This window comes from Oncorhynchus keta, chromosome 7 (genome assembly GCF_023373465.1).
Source record: "Oncorhynchus keta strain PuntledgeMale-10-30-2019 chromosome 7, Oket_V2, whole genome shotgun sequence".
NCBI classification, from domain to species: Eukaryota; Metazoa; Chordata; class Actinopteri; order Salmoniformes; family Salmonidae; genus Oncorhynchus; species Oncorhynchus keta.
In genome coordinates, this window is record NC_068427.1 from 6,920,890 (window position 1) to 6,938,383 (window position 17,494).

A 17,494-nucleotide genomic window follows, 5' to 3' on the forward strand; every position below is an offset into this window, starting at 1 on the left:
GCAGCAGCGTCTTGGATCCTTCCTTGCCTGTGTTGATGCGTGGTGAGCTACTTGTCTTGTACCCTTAGCGGCTGCATTGGGAATCACTCAGATCACAGGGAGGAAGGAGAACATGTGCCCAGGGAGGAAAAAGGATGTCAGCGCACTGAGGAAGCAGCAGGATCTTGGAGCCTTCCTTGCCTGTGTTGAGTCAGATTATAGCCATAATCATAATAAAATTATTAGTGTGCATGTTAATACTCACTGTTATTGCACACAGATGGGCTTCATCCATTCATATGTTGCTCTGCATGTGCTCACTGCTCATTATTTGTCTGCATTGTCATTGTCATTTTTTAAAATAACCTGCCCAGGAACTGAGGTTGAAAATTAGCCGGCTGGCTACAAAACTGTCACTTTCACTGAAACGTTGATTAATATCGCTGTAAAAAACGTCCCTGTAAAAATGAACTCAAACTCAATACGAAATGCAATCAAGACAGCTTTGTTTTTTTTATTTGGAAATTGTATTAATTTAAAGCAAACGTGAAACTGGGAAAAGGTATAGGCACTAGAAAAGTTGATTATATGTATATATTATATCTATGTTTAAACAAAGAAGATTTAAACCCCATGCCTGTCTTAAAAAAGTAACATTAACATCTACATTTATATAAAGAGCACCCGTATCGTATTTAAAATAAAACATAGTATGTGCAGGTTGGGCATTTTGACTTCTAATAAGTAAAATAACTATTTTAATAGCAAATTAATTGTGCCTTTGAACTTTGGTGTGAATCACAGCACAATTCAGACCCTGAGAGGAATGAGCATAGAAGTTGCTACTGTAGACACTGGTTTTGTTTACTTACAGTATATATATTCAAATTGGCTATATCCACTGCAGTTATCTTTTTATTGAGAACTACACACACGCAGCACCCATTGATGTGGCTGATGAGTAAATGTCTTCCCTCTAGGCGATTTTCTTCAGTCTGGGCAGAGTCAGTTCATACCTGTTGGAGAATGTAATGGGAAAATTTCAGATCACAAAGGCCCATATATTTAGATTTAGACTCCCATACACACAATTTATCTCTGCACATTGATTGTCAATGTTTTGGTTAGTAGCCATCAAGACAGTCAACAGAAATGTTGACAATAAATATCAGCAAAGACTGTGTATAGGTCCTGTGGTTATGAGTCATCTTTTATGATGAACTGAATTTTTATGGGCTGTTATTCCCAGAACCACAAGCAAGAGAGACAGGGTGGTAAAAATGGTGCATATTTACCTTTACCAACTATGTTCTGAATTCTCTAGCCAGCATATTTTTCTTTTTTTCCCTTCTTAATGCAAAACATACATACACAAACAACAGCATTGCATGCTGTTTGGGGTTTTAGGCTGGGTTTCTGTACAGCACTTTGTGACATCAGCTGATGTATTTATAAAGCCCTTATTACATTTCATTGATTGAACAGCATACAGACGCACACACACATCCACAACATCAACCCTGCCCAGACCCACCTACCATCACTCACCGCCACATGGCCTACAACTGCACAATTTAGTTTCTCTCTGTCGCAGTTGACCTTTCTATTGTGTTAACAATGGAGGATGGTTTCATTTACAGTTAATTATACATTTTTCCAAGAAGATTGACGAGAAAAGTATTGTCCAAACCATAAGGGTATCTTACTGCACTTCCCATATGCCATGTCTTGAAATATGCAGACAGATGGATTAAAAGTACATTTACATTGTAATCCTTCTGCCAGCCAACTTTCTAACTCTGCCCATAACTGTTGGACATTATAGCATTCCCAGAAGGCAATATCAACAGCCCACACACATTCATTCAATCACAGTTTTAGAAAAAGTAGGACATTGTCATGAATGTGGGTCCACCCCTTCCTTTCCAATGCTGACCTATCAGGTTACTGGATATACCTCAAGACTCCAGGTGCTCCTTTAGAAGAGAAGAAGCACTCAAATGCAGAGCTAAGGGATCAGTCCCTTTATAGTACAGAAAATGCTGACCACACCATTAGATGAATAGAGAAGGAGGAAATGGAGACTGCTCCAATTATAGAAAATAACTTCTTATTTTCTATAATTGGAGCAGTTGAGCAATTGAGGTTCCTGCTTACCATTCTGTGAAACCTTTTACCAGGTCCATCTGAGAAAGATCTATTAGTACCTGTGGACAAAATGAACAGCAGATCTGTTAATACACTCAACAAGATTTGCCTAGATTTATAAAAACACAAGATATTGCAATTTTAAAACAATTTAAAAACCTTTTGAAGAATCCTGTCGGAAAACGTTAACAGTACAATGTATATTCCTAAAACAAATTTAATATGATATGGTTGCTGCTTCCTGTTATGATTTTTTCTATTTATAGCCAAGTGGCAAACACTGGTTCAGCATAATCAATATGCTGAAGGCCAAGACATACAAATTGCACCTCCCCCCATACACACGTAACACGTGTTCAGATGTACTAGTGTACACTACCTTGTATCCTTTTCCCTCTCGCTCTCATCCAACACTTCCCACACTGCCCCTACTCGGATGGTATCGCGCCGTCCCAACCTTCGCTCTCTCTCCCCCCGCTACTCTCTCCTCTTCCATCCTATCATCTCTTCCCTCTGCTCAAACCTTCTCCAACCTATCTCCTGATCTGCCTCCTCAACCCTCCTCTCCTCCCTTTCTGCATCCTTTGACTCTCTATGTCCCCTATCCTCCAGGCCGGCTCGGTCCTCCCCTCCCGCTCCGTGGCTCGACGACTCATTGCGAGCTCACAGAACAGGGCTCCGGGCAGCCGAGCGGAAATGGAGGAAAACTCGCCTCCCTGCGGACCTGGCATCCTTTCACTCCCTCCTCTCTACATTTTCCTCCTCTGTCTCTGCTGCTAAAGCCACTTTATACCATTCTAAATTCCAAGCATATGCCTCTAACCCTAGGAAGCTCTTTGCCACCTTCTCCTCCCTCCTGAATCCTCCCCCCTCCCTCTCTGCAGATGACTTCGTCAACCATTTTGAAAAGAAGGTCGACGACATCCGATCCTCGTTTGCTAAGTCAAACGACACCGCTGGTTCTGCTCACACTGCCCTACCCTATGCTCTGACCTCTTTCTCCCCTCTCTCTCTCCAGATGAAATCTCGCGTCTTGTGACGGCCGGCCGCCCAACAACCTGCCCGCTTGACCCTATCCCCTCCTCTCTTCTCCAGACCATTTCCGGAGACCTTCTCCCTTACCTCACCTCGCTCATCAACTCATCCCTGACCGCTGGCTACGTCCCTCCCGTCTTCAAGAGAGCGAGAGTTGCACCCCCTTCTGAAAAAACCTACACTCGATCCCTCCGATGTCAACAACTACAGACCAGTATCCCTTCTCTCTTTTCTCTCCAAAACTCTTGAGCGTGCCGTCCTTGGCCAGCTCTACCGCTATCTCTCTCAGAATGACCTTCTTGATCCAAATCAGTCAGGTTTCAAGACTAGTCATTCAACTGAGACTGCTCTTCTCTGTATCACGGAGGCCCTCCGCACTGCTAAAGCTAACTCTCTCTCCTCTGCTCTCATCCTTCTAGACCTATCGGCTGCCTTCGATACTGTGAACCATCAGATCCTCCTCTCCACCCTCTCCGAGTTGGGCATCTCCGGCGCGGCCCACGCTTGGATTGCGTCCTACCTGACAGGTCGCTCCTACCAGGTGGCGTGGCGAGAATCTGTCTCCTCACCACGCGCTCTCACCACTGGTGTCCCCCAGGGCTCTGTTCTAGGCCCTCTCTTATTCTCGCTATACACCAAGTCACTTGGCTCTGTCATAACCTCACATGGTCTCTCCTATCATTGCTATGCAGACGACACACAATTAATCTTCTCCTTTCCCCCTTCTGATGACCAGGTGGCGAATCGCATCTCTGCATGTCTGGCAGACATATCAGTGTGGATGACGGATCACCACCTCAAGCTGAACCTCAGCAAGACGGAGCTCCTCTTCCTCCCGGGGAAGGACTGCCCGTTCCATGATCTCGCCATCACGGTTGACAACTCCATTGTGTCCTCCTCCCAGAGCGCTAAGAACCTTGGCGTGATCCTGGACAACACCCTGTCGTTCTCAACTAACATCAAGGCGGTGTCCCGTTCCTGTAGGTTCATGCTCTACAACATCCGCAGAGTACGACCCTGCCTCACACAGGAAGCGGCGCAGGTCCTAATCCAGGCACTTGTCATCTCCCGTCTTGATTACTGCAACTCGCTGTTGGCTGGGCTCCCTGCCTGTGCCATTAAACCCCTACAACTCATCCAGAACGCCGCAGCCCGTCTGGTGTTCAACCTTCCCAAGTTCTCTCACGTCACCCCGCTCCTCCGCTCTCTCCACTGGCTTCCAGTTGAAGCTCGCATCCGCTACAAGACCATGGTGCTTGCCTACGGAGCTGTGAGGGGAACGGCACCTCAGTACCTCCAGGCTCTGATCAGGCCCTACACCCAAACAAGGGCACTGCGTTCATCCACCTCTGGCCTGCTCGCCTCCCTACCACTGAGGAAGTACAGTTCCCGCTCAGCCCAGTCAAAACTGTTCGCTGCTCTGGCCCCCAATGGTGGAACAAACTCCCTCACGACGCCAGGACAGCGGAGTCAATCACCACCTTCCGGAGACACCTGAAACCCCACCTCTTCAAGGAATACCTAGGATAGGGTAAGTAATCCTTCTCACCCCCTAAAAAGATTTAGATGCACTATTGTAAAGTGGCTGTTCCACTGGATGTCATAAGGTGTATGCACCAATCTGTAAGTCGCTCTGGATAAGAGCGTCTGCTAAATGACTTAAATGTTAAATGTAAATGTAGTAAAATACAGTATTTAGTCAAATTCTTTTAAAACTGCTCGCACACCAATATTTACCAAGTGGTCACTCTAGACTGGAATTGATTAGCTTGTCCTACTGTTCTACTGATAACGCACATAAATTAAATCACTCACATTGATATGGGTTGATTTCAATGGAACAAAGTGTAAAAAAAAATATATATATATATATATATATTTTTCATATTTTTGGCGAATCATATTCTCACATGGATTTCTAAATAGAGATTGGTGAGGAGGAGGAGCTCCGTGGACCCTTTTTGTCCAGAACTAATTTAGCCATTCACTGTAGCCATTGGTGCTCTGTAGAGCTGCTATTTTCTTGAGTTTTCTCATGTTAATTAACTTGTGACATTGCTGGATTACTCATTATACTAATTTAGTCAAATTTAATCAACAAATATGATAGTCAGTTTAAAAAGGTTAACCTCTACAGGATTGGTGGTTAATGCAATTAGCATGAGGTTGTAAGTAACAAGAAAATTTCCCAGGACATAGACCTATCTGATATTGGTAGAAAGCTTAAAATCTCGTTAATCTAACGGCACTGTCCAATTTACAGTAGGTATTACAGTGAAAGGATACCATGCTATTGTTTTAGGAGTGTTTTAGGAGTGAGCATAGTTAGGAATTAGAAAAGTTATTAATAAACCGATTAGGCACATTTGGGCAGTCTTGATACAACATTTTGAACATAAATGCAATGGTTCACTGGATCAGTCTAAAACGTTATATATATATGTATTACTAATTTAATAATGGAAAAAGTTTTTAAAAAATGCTTCTAAACACAGATTAGACTAAACTCTAGACTAGAGCTTCCATAGTGAAAGCAGCCTAAACCTAAACCTCCCTACTAAACCTCCTAAACCTCCCTAATTGCTACATACCATTCCAATTTCTTTCCTCTCCCGCGTGTGGAACATCCGGTTGTTTTTGACCGCCACGTCCAGCTTCCTAGTCCCCGCTTCCTCCAGGGACATGTCAAACTCAAACCTGAGAGATGTAAATACAACATGTTTGTCAGAGACACGCATTCAGAAGGGTGCCCTGAGCCCTGAATGTATTTCTTAAATTGACAGAGTTTTAGATGGAATTGGCCTTATGTTCATAAGCCTGGAATCTAAACTCATATGCAGTTTCACTATGCTCGGAGAAGCAGCTTGGATTCCAGGCTACCTATGGACACAAAAATGAATGCCCCCTGGTGGCCAAAGGAGGTAAGGCCCTTACTTCTCATTGAAGACAGGAGTCACCGTCTTCTTCTTCACCTGTGTTCTCATGCGATGCTTCCAGGACTGGTCGGGGAGGAGGTAAAGGCGGACGTAAGCATCTGAGCCGTCCTTGCTGCAGGCAAACAAGTTCCTGTGGAGTAAAGAGCAAAAATAGTAAGGCTTGAGTGAGAAGGACCGAGCAGAGTATGGCTCTATATAAAGGAACCAAGTGAGAAGAGAAGGACGTAGGGCAGAGAACATGTTCTATTCTGAATGTCTGCTCGTCCTCAGGAGCGCCATTCTAAACAACGTTAAGAGTTTTCAATTGTATTACAGAGTAAAGATCATAACATGTTTACACAATGGACTGGGTGCTAACGGTGATTTGGAAATACATGTCCATATGAGTGTACAGCATATCAGTATGTTTGTATCCATCAAGATATGAGATGAGTGAATAAGTGTGTGTGTGTGTATGTGTGTGTAGGGCCATGTACAGATCTTTGGAGGGGCAGGTGGTCAAAGTGAAAAAAAGGTTTGTTCTGCCGCTGACGTCTGCATTGTATGCCTACTTAAAAACAGTCAAATTTAATCCTTCTCTGTCCGTGACCGTGAAAGACGACATACATTTTAAAAAGTACCCTGTGTGCCACTACTCATACTATAGCGCTAGGCGCCGGTAGCTTCTGCTTGTGCAGCAGCAGCAGGAGGACAAGTGCAGTGTGCGCGCTCAGAGGAGCCGGAGTTTTTCAAGATACATTTTTTACATTTATTATTAGCTAAGTTTCATGGGCAATTAATTGCAGAACAGGAGAGAAAAGAGACTAAAAGAAAAATAATGTTTATTTTTAATTTATTTTTAAACACTACCAATCTGAAAAGGCACTTTCCTCATAGGAGGGCAAAAGGTCAGATGCTCAGACACCCCTAGAACCATATCTGTGCACGTGCCTGTGTTTGAGTGTGAGTGTGAGTGTGAGTGTGAGTGTGAGTGTGAGTGTGAGTGTGAGTGTGAGTGTGAGTGTGAGTGAGTGTGAGTGTGTGTGTGTGTGAGTGTGAGTGTGAGTGTGATAAAGACAGTACACAGATAGAGTGGGGATGTGTGGATTGATAGTAGGTTTCCCAGGCACAGTACCTGCAGGAGTTGACCAGGATGATGAGACGGCTCCTCAGGGTGACATAGCGCACTGTCAGCTGTATCTCCCCAAAGGTCCCCTGGTGGTTCATGATGTAGCTGGAGTCATTGTTAAAGGGACATTACACATCAAAATCACATTTTGCCAGATGTTTTCAGACCTCAAAAGTAGTCTTCTGTCAAGATCCCAGGCCATCTGTTTTGTAGATCCAGCAATATCCCACATTCTACAAATGAATGGAAAAGATAAGCACCATGTAATTTCCAGTGCTCATCTTTTCATTCATTTGGACTGCTTTCTGTACAAAGTTAGGACCTAAGACTCAACAATATGTTTGAGTTAGTCTACACCAGATGAGAAACTTTCCAGAATCAAACAAGCACAGATGAGGTGCGACTCTAAAATGGCAAATACTTTATTTTTAGTGTCAGGACTCATCACCACACATCACTGAGTATATATATATATAAAAACAAACAATATACACAAATAAGACTGTTTGAATCTTAAGCCGTTTATTTCAATATTATACGTAACTACCAACCAATTACCCCAACTGTGGTGCATTCATTAGTGTGCACCATAGCAAAGTGTAGAAAAACATTTTGCAACGCTAACCAATATTTTTTTTATGTTAATCTCTTTCCGTTTCGGCCCATTTGGACCCTAATGAACTGTTGATAGTAAATTAGTGACTCACTCAGGATAGGGGGCCCCTTCAGTCAAGTCAAAACGGGATGAGGCGATGGAGTTGTCCGACAGGAGGCTTTGGGAGTCGAAGCGCCGAATGTGTGCTGGGGTGGAAGGGACTGTCCTCCGGCCGTCGGCTGCCAGGAAAGACCCGTGGCGGTCGGGCACGTAATCTCCATGGAACCCATTGGTGGAACTGTCCAGAGCTGCAGCAGTAGGGGTGGTGTAAAATGCAGGGGACGGGGAGGGAGAAGGAGATGTGGTGGGTGGGTTTTGTAAAGGCTGGGGCTGAGGATGAGGTGGAGGATTGAGAATGATCTTTGGTTCTGGTTTCTCCAGGGTCAGGATCTGCGTTTGAATAGAGGGGTAGGGACAATGTCAAGGACACTAAAAGGCAGACACAGTAAAAATACGGCTATTCGCCACTTACAGCTAGATAGTGTACAGCTTGCAATAGCCCTGTCACATTAGCACATCTCTCGTCAACCACTGTTAAAGCTGAAATCCACATAAGGTGAAAACAGCACCACTGTTCACCGCAGCACATTTATTATCGTTTTTGTTTGTTGATGAAAAAGAGGAGGATCATCCAGCATCGTAGTAAAAAATAAATAAATGCAGTACATATTCTGCTTTTCTAGCACGCATGCAATGATGTCCGAGGCAAAAAATAAAAAATAATAATAAAATTGCTCGTTGTTTCAAGTAACTTCTTTGTTGTAATATCGCAAACGGACGTGGCAGTCAAATCTAGCCCAATCCCTATAATTTGAACCAAATAAAAAAAAGTTAATCTGCAACAGAAGTGACCTGCAAGTCACTATTCTAGCTCAAACAAGTCCAAATAATAATTGCAGACCACAATATCCACCTGACTCCCAACCCAACTTGACACAAATCAAAGACACTGGTCTGAGAACAGATCACACCTAACCATTCCATGTGAGACTATAGGGCACCAATCCAGTCTAAGCCTGCAACACGGATCCAGTCTCACCCCACATTTCGCCCCATTACCCAACCCCTGAAGCAGAACACTGATATGTGAGCAGTTTTCCCTCACCCTGAGAGTGGCCTTCATCTTGATCTGGCTGTTGGTCCCAGAGCGCTCCAGCAGAAAGCGCTGGTCCAAGGTCATATCTGACGTGTTGAGGAGCCGGCTGAGGGGCACATTGAGTGTGCCTAGTAACGTCTTCTTATCGTGCTCTTTGACCTGTATAGAAATATAATTATACTTTTGTCATTGTATTTTTATGGTCATAAGACACAGTGGCAGTCTCACACACAGAAACAAAGGATCAAATCCCATTCCATGTGCTATTTACATTGTGATACGAGCACATGAGTAGCCTACATGTGTTAGAGCGGTATGTTAGAGCGGTATGGAAAAATATCAAACATTCAGTATCGATCTAAATATTTGCCTCATCCAGAATTATTTTTGTTTTAAAAACAATCCCATCACTGATTACAATGGTAATTGTGTACTTTATTTCTGTTTCTATAGTGCCTTCAGAAAGTATTCACACCCCTTGACTTTTCCCACATTTTTGGTGTGTCTGAATTTAAAATGGATTAAATTCAGATGTCATCACTGGTCTACACACAATAGCCCATAATGTCAAATTAATTACAAATAAAAAGCTGAAATGTCTTGAGTCAAAAGGTATTCAAGCCCTTTGTTATGGAAAGCCTAAATAAGTTTAGGAGTACAAATTTGCTTTAAACTTCTTATGGCTTGGGAGCAGTAATTCGACGTCTGGATGAGAAGCGTGCCCAAAGTAAACTGCCAGTTACTCAGGCCCAGAAGCTGGGATATGCATATATTTGTAGATTTCGATAGAAAACACGCTAAAGTTTCCAAAACTGTAAAAATAATGTCTGTGAGTATAACAGAACTGATAAGGCAGGCAAAAACCTGAGGAAAATCCATCCAGGGAGTGGGATTTTTTTTTACGTGGGTAGTTTTCAATTGAAAGCCTATAGAGTATCTAATGGGTGAGGCCCCAGATTGCAGTTCCCATGGCTTCCACTAGATGCCAACAGTCTTCAGATATTGTTTCAGGCTTGTTTTTTGAAAAATGAAGAAGAATGAGACCTTTCTGTCAGTGGACTGTAGAATAATGCAGTGCTGGTTTGCGGCGTGACCGAGTGCGCGCCCTTCGTTGTTTTTCCTTTCTATTGAATAAGCTATTGTCCGGTTGAAATATTATCGATTATTTAGACAATTGACAACCGGAGGATGAATTATAAACATTGTTTCGACAAACTTTACCACTAATATTATGGTGTAGTTGTCTACATGTTTTGACCGCCTTTGAGCCAGTGGATTACTGAACAAAACATGCCAACAAAACAGAGTTTTTGGGACATAAAGAGGGACTTTATCGAACAAAACAAACATGTATTGTGTAGCTGGGACTCTTGTGACTGCAACCATATGAAGATCTTCCAAAGGTATGTGATTAATTTTATCGCTATTTCTGACTTTCGTAATTCCTGTACTTGGTTGTAAAATGTTTGTATGCTTTTGAAGCGGGCGCTGCCCTCAGATAATCACATGGTATGCTTTCGCCATAAAGCCTTTTTGAAATCTGACAAAGCGGCTGGATTAACAAGAAGTTAAATCTTTAAGCCGATGTATAACACTTTTGTCCATCTACGTAACATTGCAAAAATCTGAAACTTTGTCCAAAAATTATGCAGAAAAATGTATCCATGCTTTTGTTACTTCTAGGTTAGACTACTGCAATGCTCTACTTTCCAGCTACCCGGATAAAGCACTAAATAAACTAAAGTTAGTTTAAATACGGCTGCTGGAATCCTGACTGCTAGAATCCTGACTAGAACCCCAAAATTTGATCATATTACTCCAGTGCTAGCCTCCCTACACTGGCTTCCTGTCAAGGCAAGGGCTGATTTCAAGGTTTTACTGCTGACCTACAAAGCATTACATAGGCTTGCTCCTACCCATCTCTCTGATTTGGTCCTGCCGTACATACCTACATGTACGCTACGGTCACAAGACGCAGGCCTCCTAATTGTCCCTAGTATTTCTAAGCAAACAGCTGGAGGCAGGGCTTTCTCCTATAGAGCTCAATTTTTACAGAATGGTCTTGCTACCCATGTGAGAGACGCAAATTCGGTCTCAACCTTTAAGTCTTTACTGAAGACTCATCTCTTCAGTGGGTCATAAGATTGAGTGTAGTCTGGCCCACGAGTGTGAAGGTGAACGGAAAGGCTCTGGAGCAACGAACCGCCCTTGCTGTCTCTGCCTGGCCAGTTCCCCTCTTTCCACTGGGATTCTCTGCCTCTAACCTTATTACAGGGGCTTAGGCACTGGATTACTGGTGCTCTTTCATGCAGTCCCTAGGAGGGGTGAGTCACTGATGTGATCTTCCTGTCTGGGTTGGCGCCCCCCCTTGGGTTGTGCCGTGGCGGAGATCTTTGTGGGCTATACTCGGCCTTGTCCCAGGATGGTAAGTTGGTGGTTGAAGATATCCCTCTAGTGGTGTGGGGGCTGTGCTTTGGCAAAGTGGGTGGGGTTATATCCTTCCTGTTTGGCCCTGTCCGGAGGTATCAATGGATGGGGTCACAGTGTCTCCTGACCCCTCCTGTCTCAGCCTCCAGTATTTATGCTGCAGTAGTTTATGTGTCAGGGGGCTAGGGTCAGTTTGTTATACCTGGAGTACTTCTCCTGTCTTATCCGGTGTCCTGTGTGAATTGAAGTATGCCCTCTCTAATTCTCTCTTTCTCTCTCTCGGAGGACCTGAGCCCTAGGACCATGCCTCAGGACTACCTGGCATGATGACTCCTTGCTGTCCCCAGTCCACCTGGCCATGCTGCTGCTTCAGTTTCAACTGTTCTGCCTGCAGCTATGGAATCCTGACCTGTTCACCGGCTGTGCTACCTGTCCCAGACCTATTATTTGACCATGCTGGTCATTTATGAACATCTTGGCCATGTTCTGTTATAATCTCCACCTGGCACAGCCAGAAGAGGACTGGGCAACCCTCATAGCCTGGTTCCTCTAGGTTTCTTCCTTGGTTTTGGCCTTTCTAGGGAGTTTTTCCTAACCAACGTGCTTCAACACCTGCGTTGCTTGCTGTTTGGGGTTTTAGGCTGGGTTTCTGTACAGCACTTTGAGATATCAGCTGATGTACGAAGGGCTATATAAATAAATTTGATTTGAGTTACTATTCCTCTTTTAATAACATTTTTAAAAAGCTCATCTCCATTGCTATGGAATTAAAATACACAACTTATATAACAATGTTAATAACAATGTTAATCTAAGTTGAAGGTGGAAAATCCAAATGTTTCCAAAAAGTAGTCACTTTGTGCGATCTGTATTCAGATATTTGTAGTCACCTCTAAATGGTAGTAAACGTCTTTAAAAAAAAGATGTTACTATTCACAAAGCATATTTGATACTATAGTTATCCCAGGTCTGATGTCTACAGTAGTACAACAGAGAAATGTAGTAAAAAAACAAAAAAAATAGTAGTAGTAGAAAAATAGAGTAGACCTGAAATCATAAAAACAGAAAATTAAATGTTAAAAAAAGACTACAGACTATTTGCCCATTATATGACATGATCAGGTCTGTGTGCACTGACTACTACCAGTGTGAAGGTTTCTTCCTTACTTTATCATGAGGGTTGTATACCTGAATATTCAGTCGCTGGTTTGTTATGCTGTGTACAAAGAAGGTAAAGCACTCCTCCCACACAGGGTCTTTGGATGCAAACACCACCTATAGGAAGGAGAGGGGAATGACAATAAAGAGGGGGCACAATGGAGCCCTTTTCTCAATTGGATTTCCTCGACTCATGTCCTCCTCCTCGTCCTCTCCGTGCCTCTTTTTGAAAACATCAGATGGAAGCGAGGAAATGTGGAAACAAATGCGCTTGTAAGAAATTACTTTCTGTCTCTTCTCTAGTGTATCATCAGGCAAATTACGTTTACAGGAGTGGAATCCCAAAATACACAGTGCACAAAACCTGTTCTTTACGTGACACCTGTTGACACCTGTTATTTCCATGACACAGCTTTCAGCTGGATTCATCTGGTCCGTCTATGATCCCTTATTGATGTCACCTGTTAAATCCACCTAAATAAGTGTAGATGAAGGGGAGGAGACAGGTTAAAGAAGGATTGTGCCATTCAGAGGGTGAATGGCAAGACAAAATATTTAAATGCCTTTGAACGGGGTATGGTAGTAGGTTCCAGGCACACCGGTTTGAGTGTCAAGTACTGCAACGATGCTGGGTTCTTCACGCTCAACAATTCCCTGTGTGTATCACCACCCAAAAGACATCCAGGTAACTTGATACAACTGAAGCATTGCAGTAAACATGGGCCAGCAACCCAGTGGAACGATTTCAAAACCTGTTCTGAGGGCAAAAGGTAGTGCAACTCAATATTAAGATGGTGTTCCTAATGTTTTGTACACTCAGTATAAATGTGTGAAGTGGTCAAAATAAAATGTAACTAGCTGCACTATACATTTTACAGATAAAAGGATAAGTAATGTATTACTTTTTTAAGATGTGCAAAGTTTTCTCCTCTGAGAAAACAGCTGTTTCAAAGGGGGTGTGGCTGATTTCAAAACTCTTCCGTGGTAGGACACACCTTTAACATCCTTTGCCAGAGGGGGCAAACAAGGAGAAGAGGAAACTCCTCATTTCACCTATTAAAGAATTCAAACTCCTACATATGGTGACCACTTATTGGTTTCCGGGTCACGGAGGAGAGGAGGAATTGAGGAGAGAACCGATTTTTTACCCAATTGAGGAAAAAAAAATCTAAGAAAAACACCTGTTACAAAATTGCAAAATTCCAGGAAGTAAAAAAATAAATAATAATCCATGTTTTCCCAGAAAACCCAGGTCTGAAGATTCCTGGAATCAGGATAGGAGAAGCACGGAATTCTAAGAGAAGCAGAAAATCCTTCAAATCAGGATTTTGGTGATTTTAGGGGCCCTACCTGTAAGATACAAGTAACTGCCAAAATAAATAAAACACTAACATAAATTGTCTTAATAGGGTGTTGGACCACCATGAGCAAGAACTGCTTCAATGCACCTTGGCATATAATCTACAAGTGTCTGGAACTCTATTGGAGGGATGCAACACCATTCTTCCTCGAGAAATTCCATAATTGTGTTGATGGTGGTAGTAAACGCTGTCTCAGGCACCGCTCCAGAATCTCCCATCAGTGCTCAATTAGGTTGAGATCTGGTGTCTGAGACAGCCAATGACATATGGTTTACATAGTTTTCATGCTCTTCAAACCATTCAGAGACCACTCATGGCATGTGGATTGTCATGGTAGCCAAGCATTTTTATACATGACCCTAAGCATGATGGGATGTCAACTGCTTAATTAACTCAGGAACCACATCTGTGTGGAAGCACCTTTTTTCGATATATACTTTGCATCCCTCATGTACTAAAGTATTTGCATTATTTTGGCAGTTACCTGTATATAGAATGGTTAACGGCAGATACAGTCAGTTGAATGATGCAATGGACAAAAACGTATCAGTGGGGGAAATACTATATTTAATTCATAGAAATCACATCCACCTGGCATGACTATCCCTACAATGCTGGAGCATTCAGTATTAACATACCTTGCTTTTCAGATTCTGTTCATCAATGGAGAACTCCACATAAGAGTTTGGATTGTTGGGTCTCCTTGTGAACTATAGATTAAAAGAACATTAACATTGATATAGAAGAGGCTCAGATATGAGTGTGTCAGTGTGTGTGTGTACAGCGAGCTCCAAAAGTATTTATTGGTATGGCTCTGTACTCTAGCACTTTGGAATCGAAATGATACAATGGAGGTTAAAGTGCATTTGCTGTAAATTTTGGTTGTGTTTCAGATTATTTTGTGCCCAATAGAATTGAATGGTATATAATGAAATTGTATCAGTTTAATTGTAAATTATAATATATTTCTAAACCAGTGGAGGACAGCTCATAATAATGGCTGGAACAGAGCAAATGGAATGGCATCAAACACATGGAAACCATGGAAACCATGTGTTTGACGTACTTGATAACATTCCACTGATTACGCTCCAGCCATTACAACGGGCCCGTCCTCCCCAATTAAGGTGCTACCAACCTACGGTGTTCTAAACACTTCTAAAATGAATGTGGATGCTACCATGATTACAGATAATCCTAAATGAATCATGAATAAATTATGAGTGAGAAAGTTAGACGCACAAATATCATACCCCCCAAGACATGCTTACCTCTCACCATTATATTAACAGGGGCTGTTAGCATTTTTGGGGGGTTATGAATCATTATTCACGATTCATTCAGGATTATCCATAATCATGCTAGAATCCACATGAATGTAGAAGTGTTTAGAAACATATTCTATTCTTATTTACAATAAAAGTGACTCCAAAATAACACAATATATTATTTATCATTCTATTGGACACAAAATAATAACTTTTGAATTTGTCCCAATACTTTTGTTCCCCTAAGATGGGGGGGACTATGTATAAAAAGTGCTGTAATTTTATTTATTTTTTTAAACCTGACAGTCTGCACTTTAACCTCAGTCATTGTATCATTTCAAATCCAAAGTCCTGGAGTACAGAGCCAAAACACTGTCCCAATACTTTGAGCTCACTGTATTTTTAAATTAACCTGCATAATATTCACTTCATTACTTAGAACCTGTACTTGTCCAACTCAGAGATTTCAATGTCAGGAACACTCAGCGGAAAAACAAGAGATTTCACAAAAGTTAGGTAAACAAGCTTCAGCCATGTCTGGTTTATGAGTGGCGGAGCACTCTGGAATGTTCTAGTTTACCTGCAGGCAGCTCCCATATAGGTTGCCTTGAGTCTGCATTCCACTCACATGAGAATAATATGAGCTAGGCTCACATGAGCAAACAGAGGAATGCATCAGCTCATAAGAGAAAAGGTGCTCTCTGTGTATATATACACACACACACACTAGCTGCTAGCACACTATATGACCTAGAGAGGGGAGCCTATAGTGTTAGCAGACTTCAGAGAGGGAAATGTCAATACTTCTTTAACACGGGGATCTACACTATACTGTATAAAAGGACACAAATGCACAAACATAGATTAAATAATAGAAACTGTGCTACACCTGGCAGCTTGTTAATGTTTTCATGCTTTAGAGAGAGAGCAGCTCTAGACTAATCATCACAACATACAGACAGTGGAGATTGACTAATCAACCTTCAGAAAAAGTTCTGCATTACCACAGGTTAAAGACAGAACTCGCTGCCTTACGGTCCAGCAAGGGACCTTACTTATGCAAAAGGCATTTTCCATGACAGTGTTTAACACTTTCCCCGAAGAGTGACATCAGCGAAACTGAAGATTCTCACAGCAGTGTCACAGAGTGACCAGGAGGGGGAGCAGAGGAGGGGAAGCAGAATCGAAAAAAAGATCAAGACAGGGCAGACAAAGCAGGTATGGGAATGAATACAATAGGTCACACCCTCATGACCTGCCTTCTCCAGAAAAACAGGAAACACTAGTGCTGTACCAGGCACTGTGCACAACGGAAACCATTTACTCCAAACAGAAAAGAGTTTGTTGGACAAATTCATGTAGGTCCCTCCCTGTTTTGTTCTGTTTGCTGCTGTTGGCTTCCATTTGGTTTCTAGTGAACACAACCCTGGAGTACCAGTAGCAGGCCATTCAACTCATTCAATTCATTAGGCACCAAATGGAAAACAGACTGAAACAGGGAGGAACTACCTGGAAATGTCCAATAAGAAACTAAACATTTTTGTTTCCATTGCAAAATGATTCAAAATGTTGTCCTTTATGTGGCCTACTAAATACGACCCATGCATGTGGTCAATCTTACCCTGGCATCTTTGGCGTGCTTCCCATCCTTTTTAAAGTGGCTGAACTCACTGTGGTCTTTCTGTGGTAGGCAAATAAATGGATATTAATAGTATACAATATATATTTCAGATAGAAAAACCTAATACTGGCATATGCCTGCAATGAAGTAGAATGAAGAGCATGTATAGAGCAAAACAAATAAATGTAGTGCATGTATCAAAATAACACATTTAAGGGCTCTATTTTCAGCTGGCATTAAGCAGTTGTCAAATGCACATTCTTTGCAATTTTGACCTGTTAAAGCCGGCAAGGTTCCGTTTTCAAATCCTCGAGCCAGGATGAGTCATTTACTTTGTACATGAGCACGCCTGTGCAGAGGTGGGAGAAGTGGTAATATCTGAGGTGTGTCCTTTGGCTCGTGAGACCGCTTTGAAATACATCTTAAATCACCAAAGCTTTATTAAAAGATCAAGTTTATGAGTATCCCCTTATCTATGTAGGCTACTGTACATTATTTGAGCCAGTTCCTTTTATTATTTTGGATGTGCGTAAAAAAAACCTCGATGTAAGTTATATGCCCATCATGGAACGAGAGATGACATGATCTGGTGACACTGGTATTTAGAAACATTTAAGTTATTTTCCTGTAATAATTGCTTGTTTTCCATTTCATTTGATAAAGAAAAAAAGCCCTTACAGGCTACCACTACCCTACTATAAT

General features: G+C 42.2%; 1 protein-coding gene across 2 annotated transcripts in view; it reads right to left on the reverse strand.

The window, feature by feature from the left end:
- Positions 1 to 468: 468 nt before the first annotated feature.
- Positions 469 to 17,494, reverse strand: part of esyt3 (extended synaptotagmin-like protein 3) — a 32,084-nt gene continuing 15,058 nt past the window's right edge. The window contains exons 14-23 of one of the 2 annotated variants that reach the window (XM_035773124.2): positions 16,793 to 16,852; positions 14,542 to 14,613; positions 12,573 to 12,659; positions 8,967 to 9,116; positions 7,914 to 8,251; positions 7,213 to 7,311; positions 6,097 to 6,228; positions 5,754 to 5,859; positions 2,137 to 2,186; positions 469 to 995 (exon numbers count right to left, since the gene is read on the reverse strand). In XM_035773124.2, the coding sequence (XP_035629017.1) occupies positions 956 to 995; positions 2,137 to 2,186; positions 5,754 to 5,859; positions 6,097 to 6,228; positions 7,213 to 7,311; positions 7,914 to 8,251; positions 8,967 to 9,116; positions 12,573 to 12,659; positions 14,542 to 14,613; positions 16,793 to 16,852 (1,134 nt within the window). In that variant the 3' untranslated portion in view covers positions 469 to 955. Of the gene's footprint in view, positions 996 to 2,136; positions 2,187 to 5,753; positions 5,860 to 6,096; positions 6,229 to 7,212; positions 7,312 to 7,373; positions 7,440 to 7,913; positions 8,252 to 8,966; positions 9,117 to 12,572; positions 12,660 to 14,541; positions 14,614 to 16,792; positions 16,853 to 17,494 lie in introns of those variants that run through there. The other variant, XR_004826120.1, reaches the window with a different exon arrangement.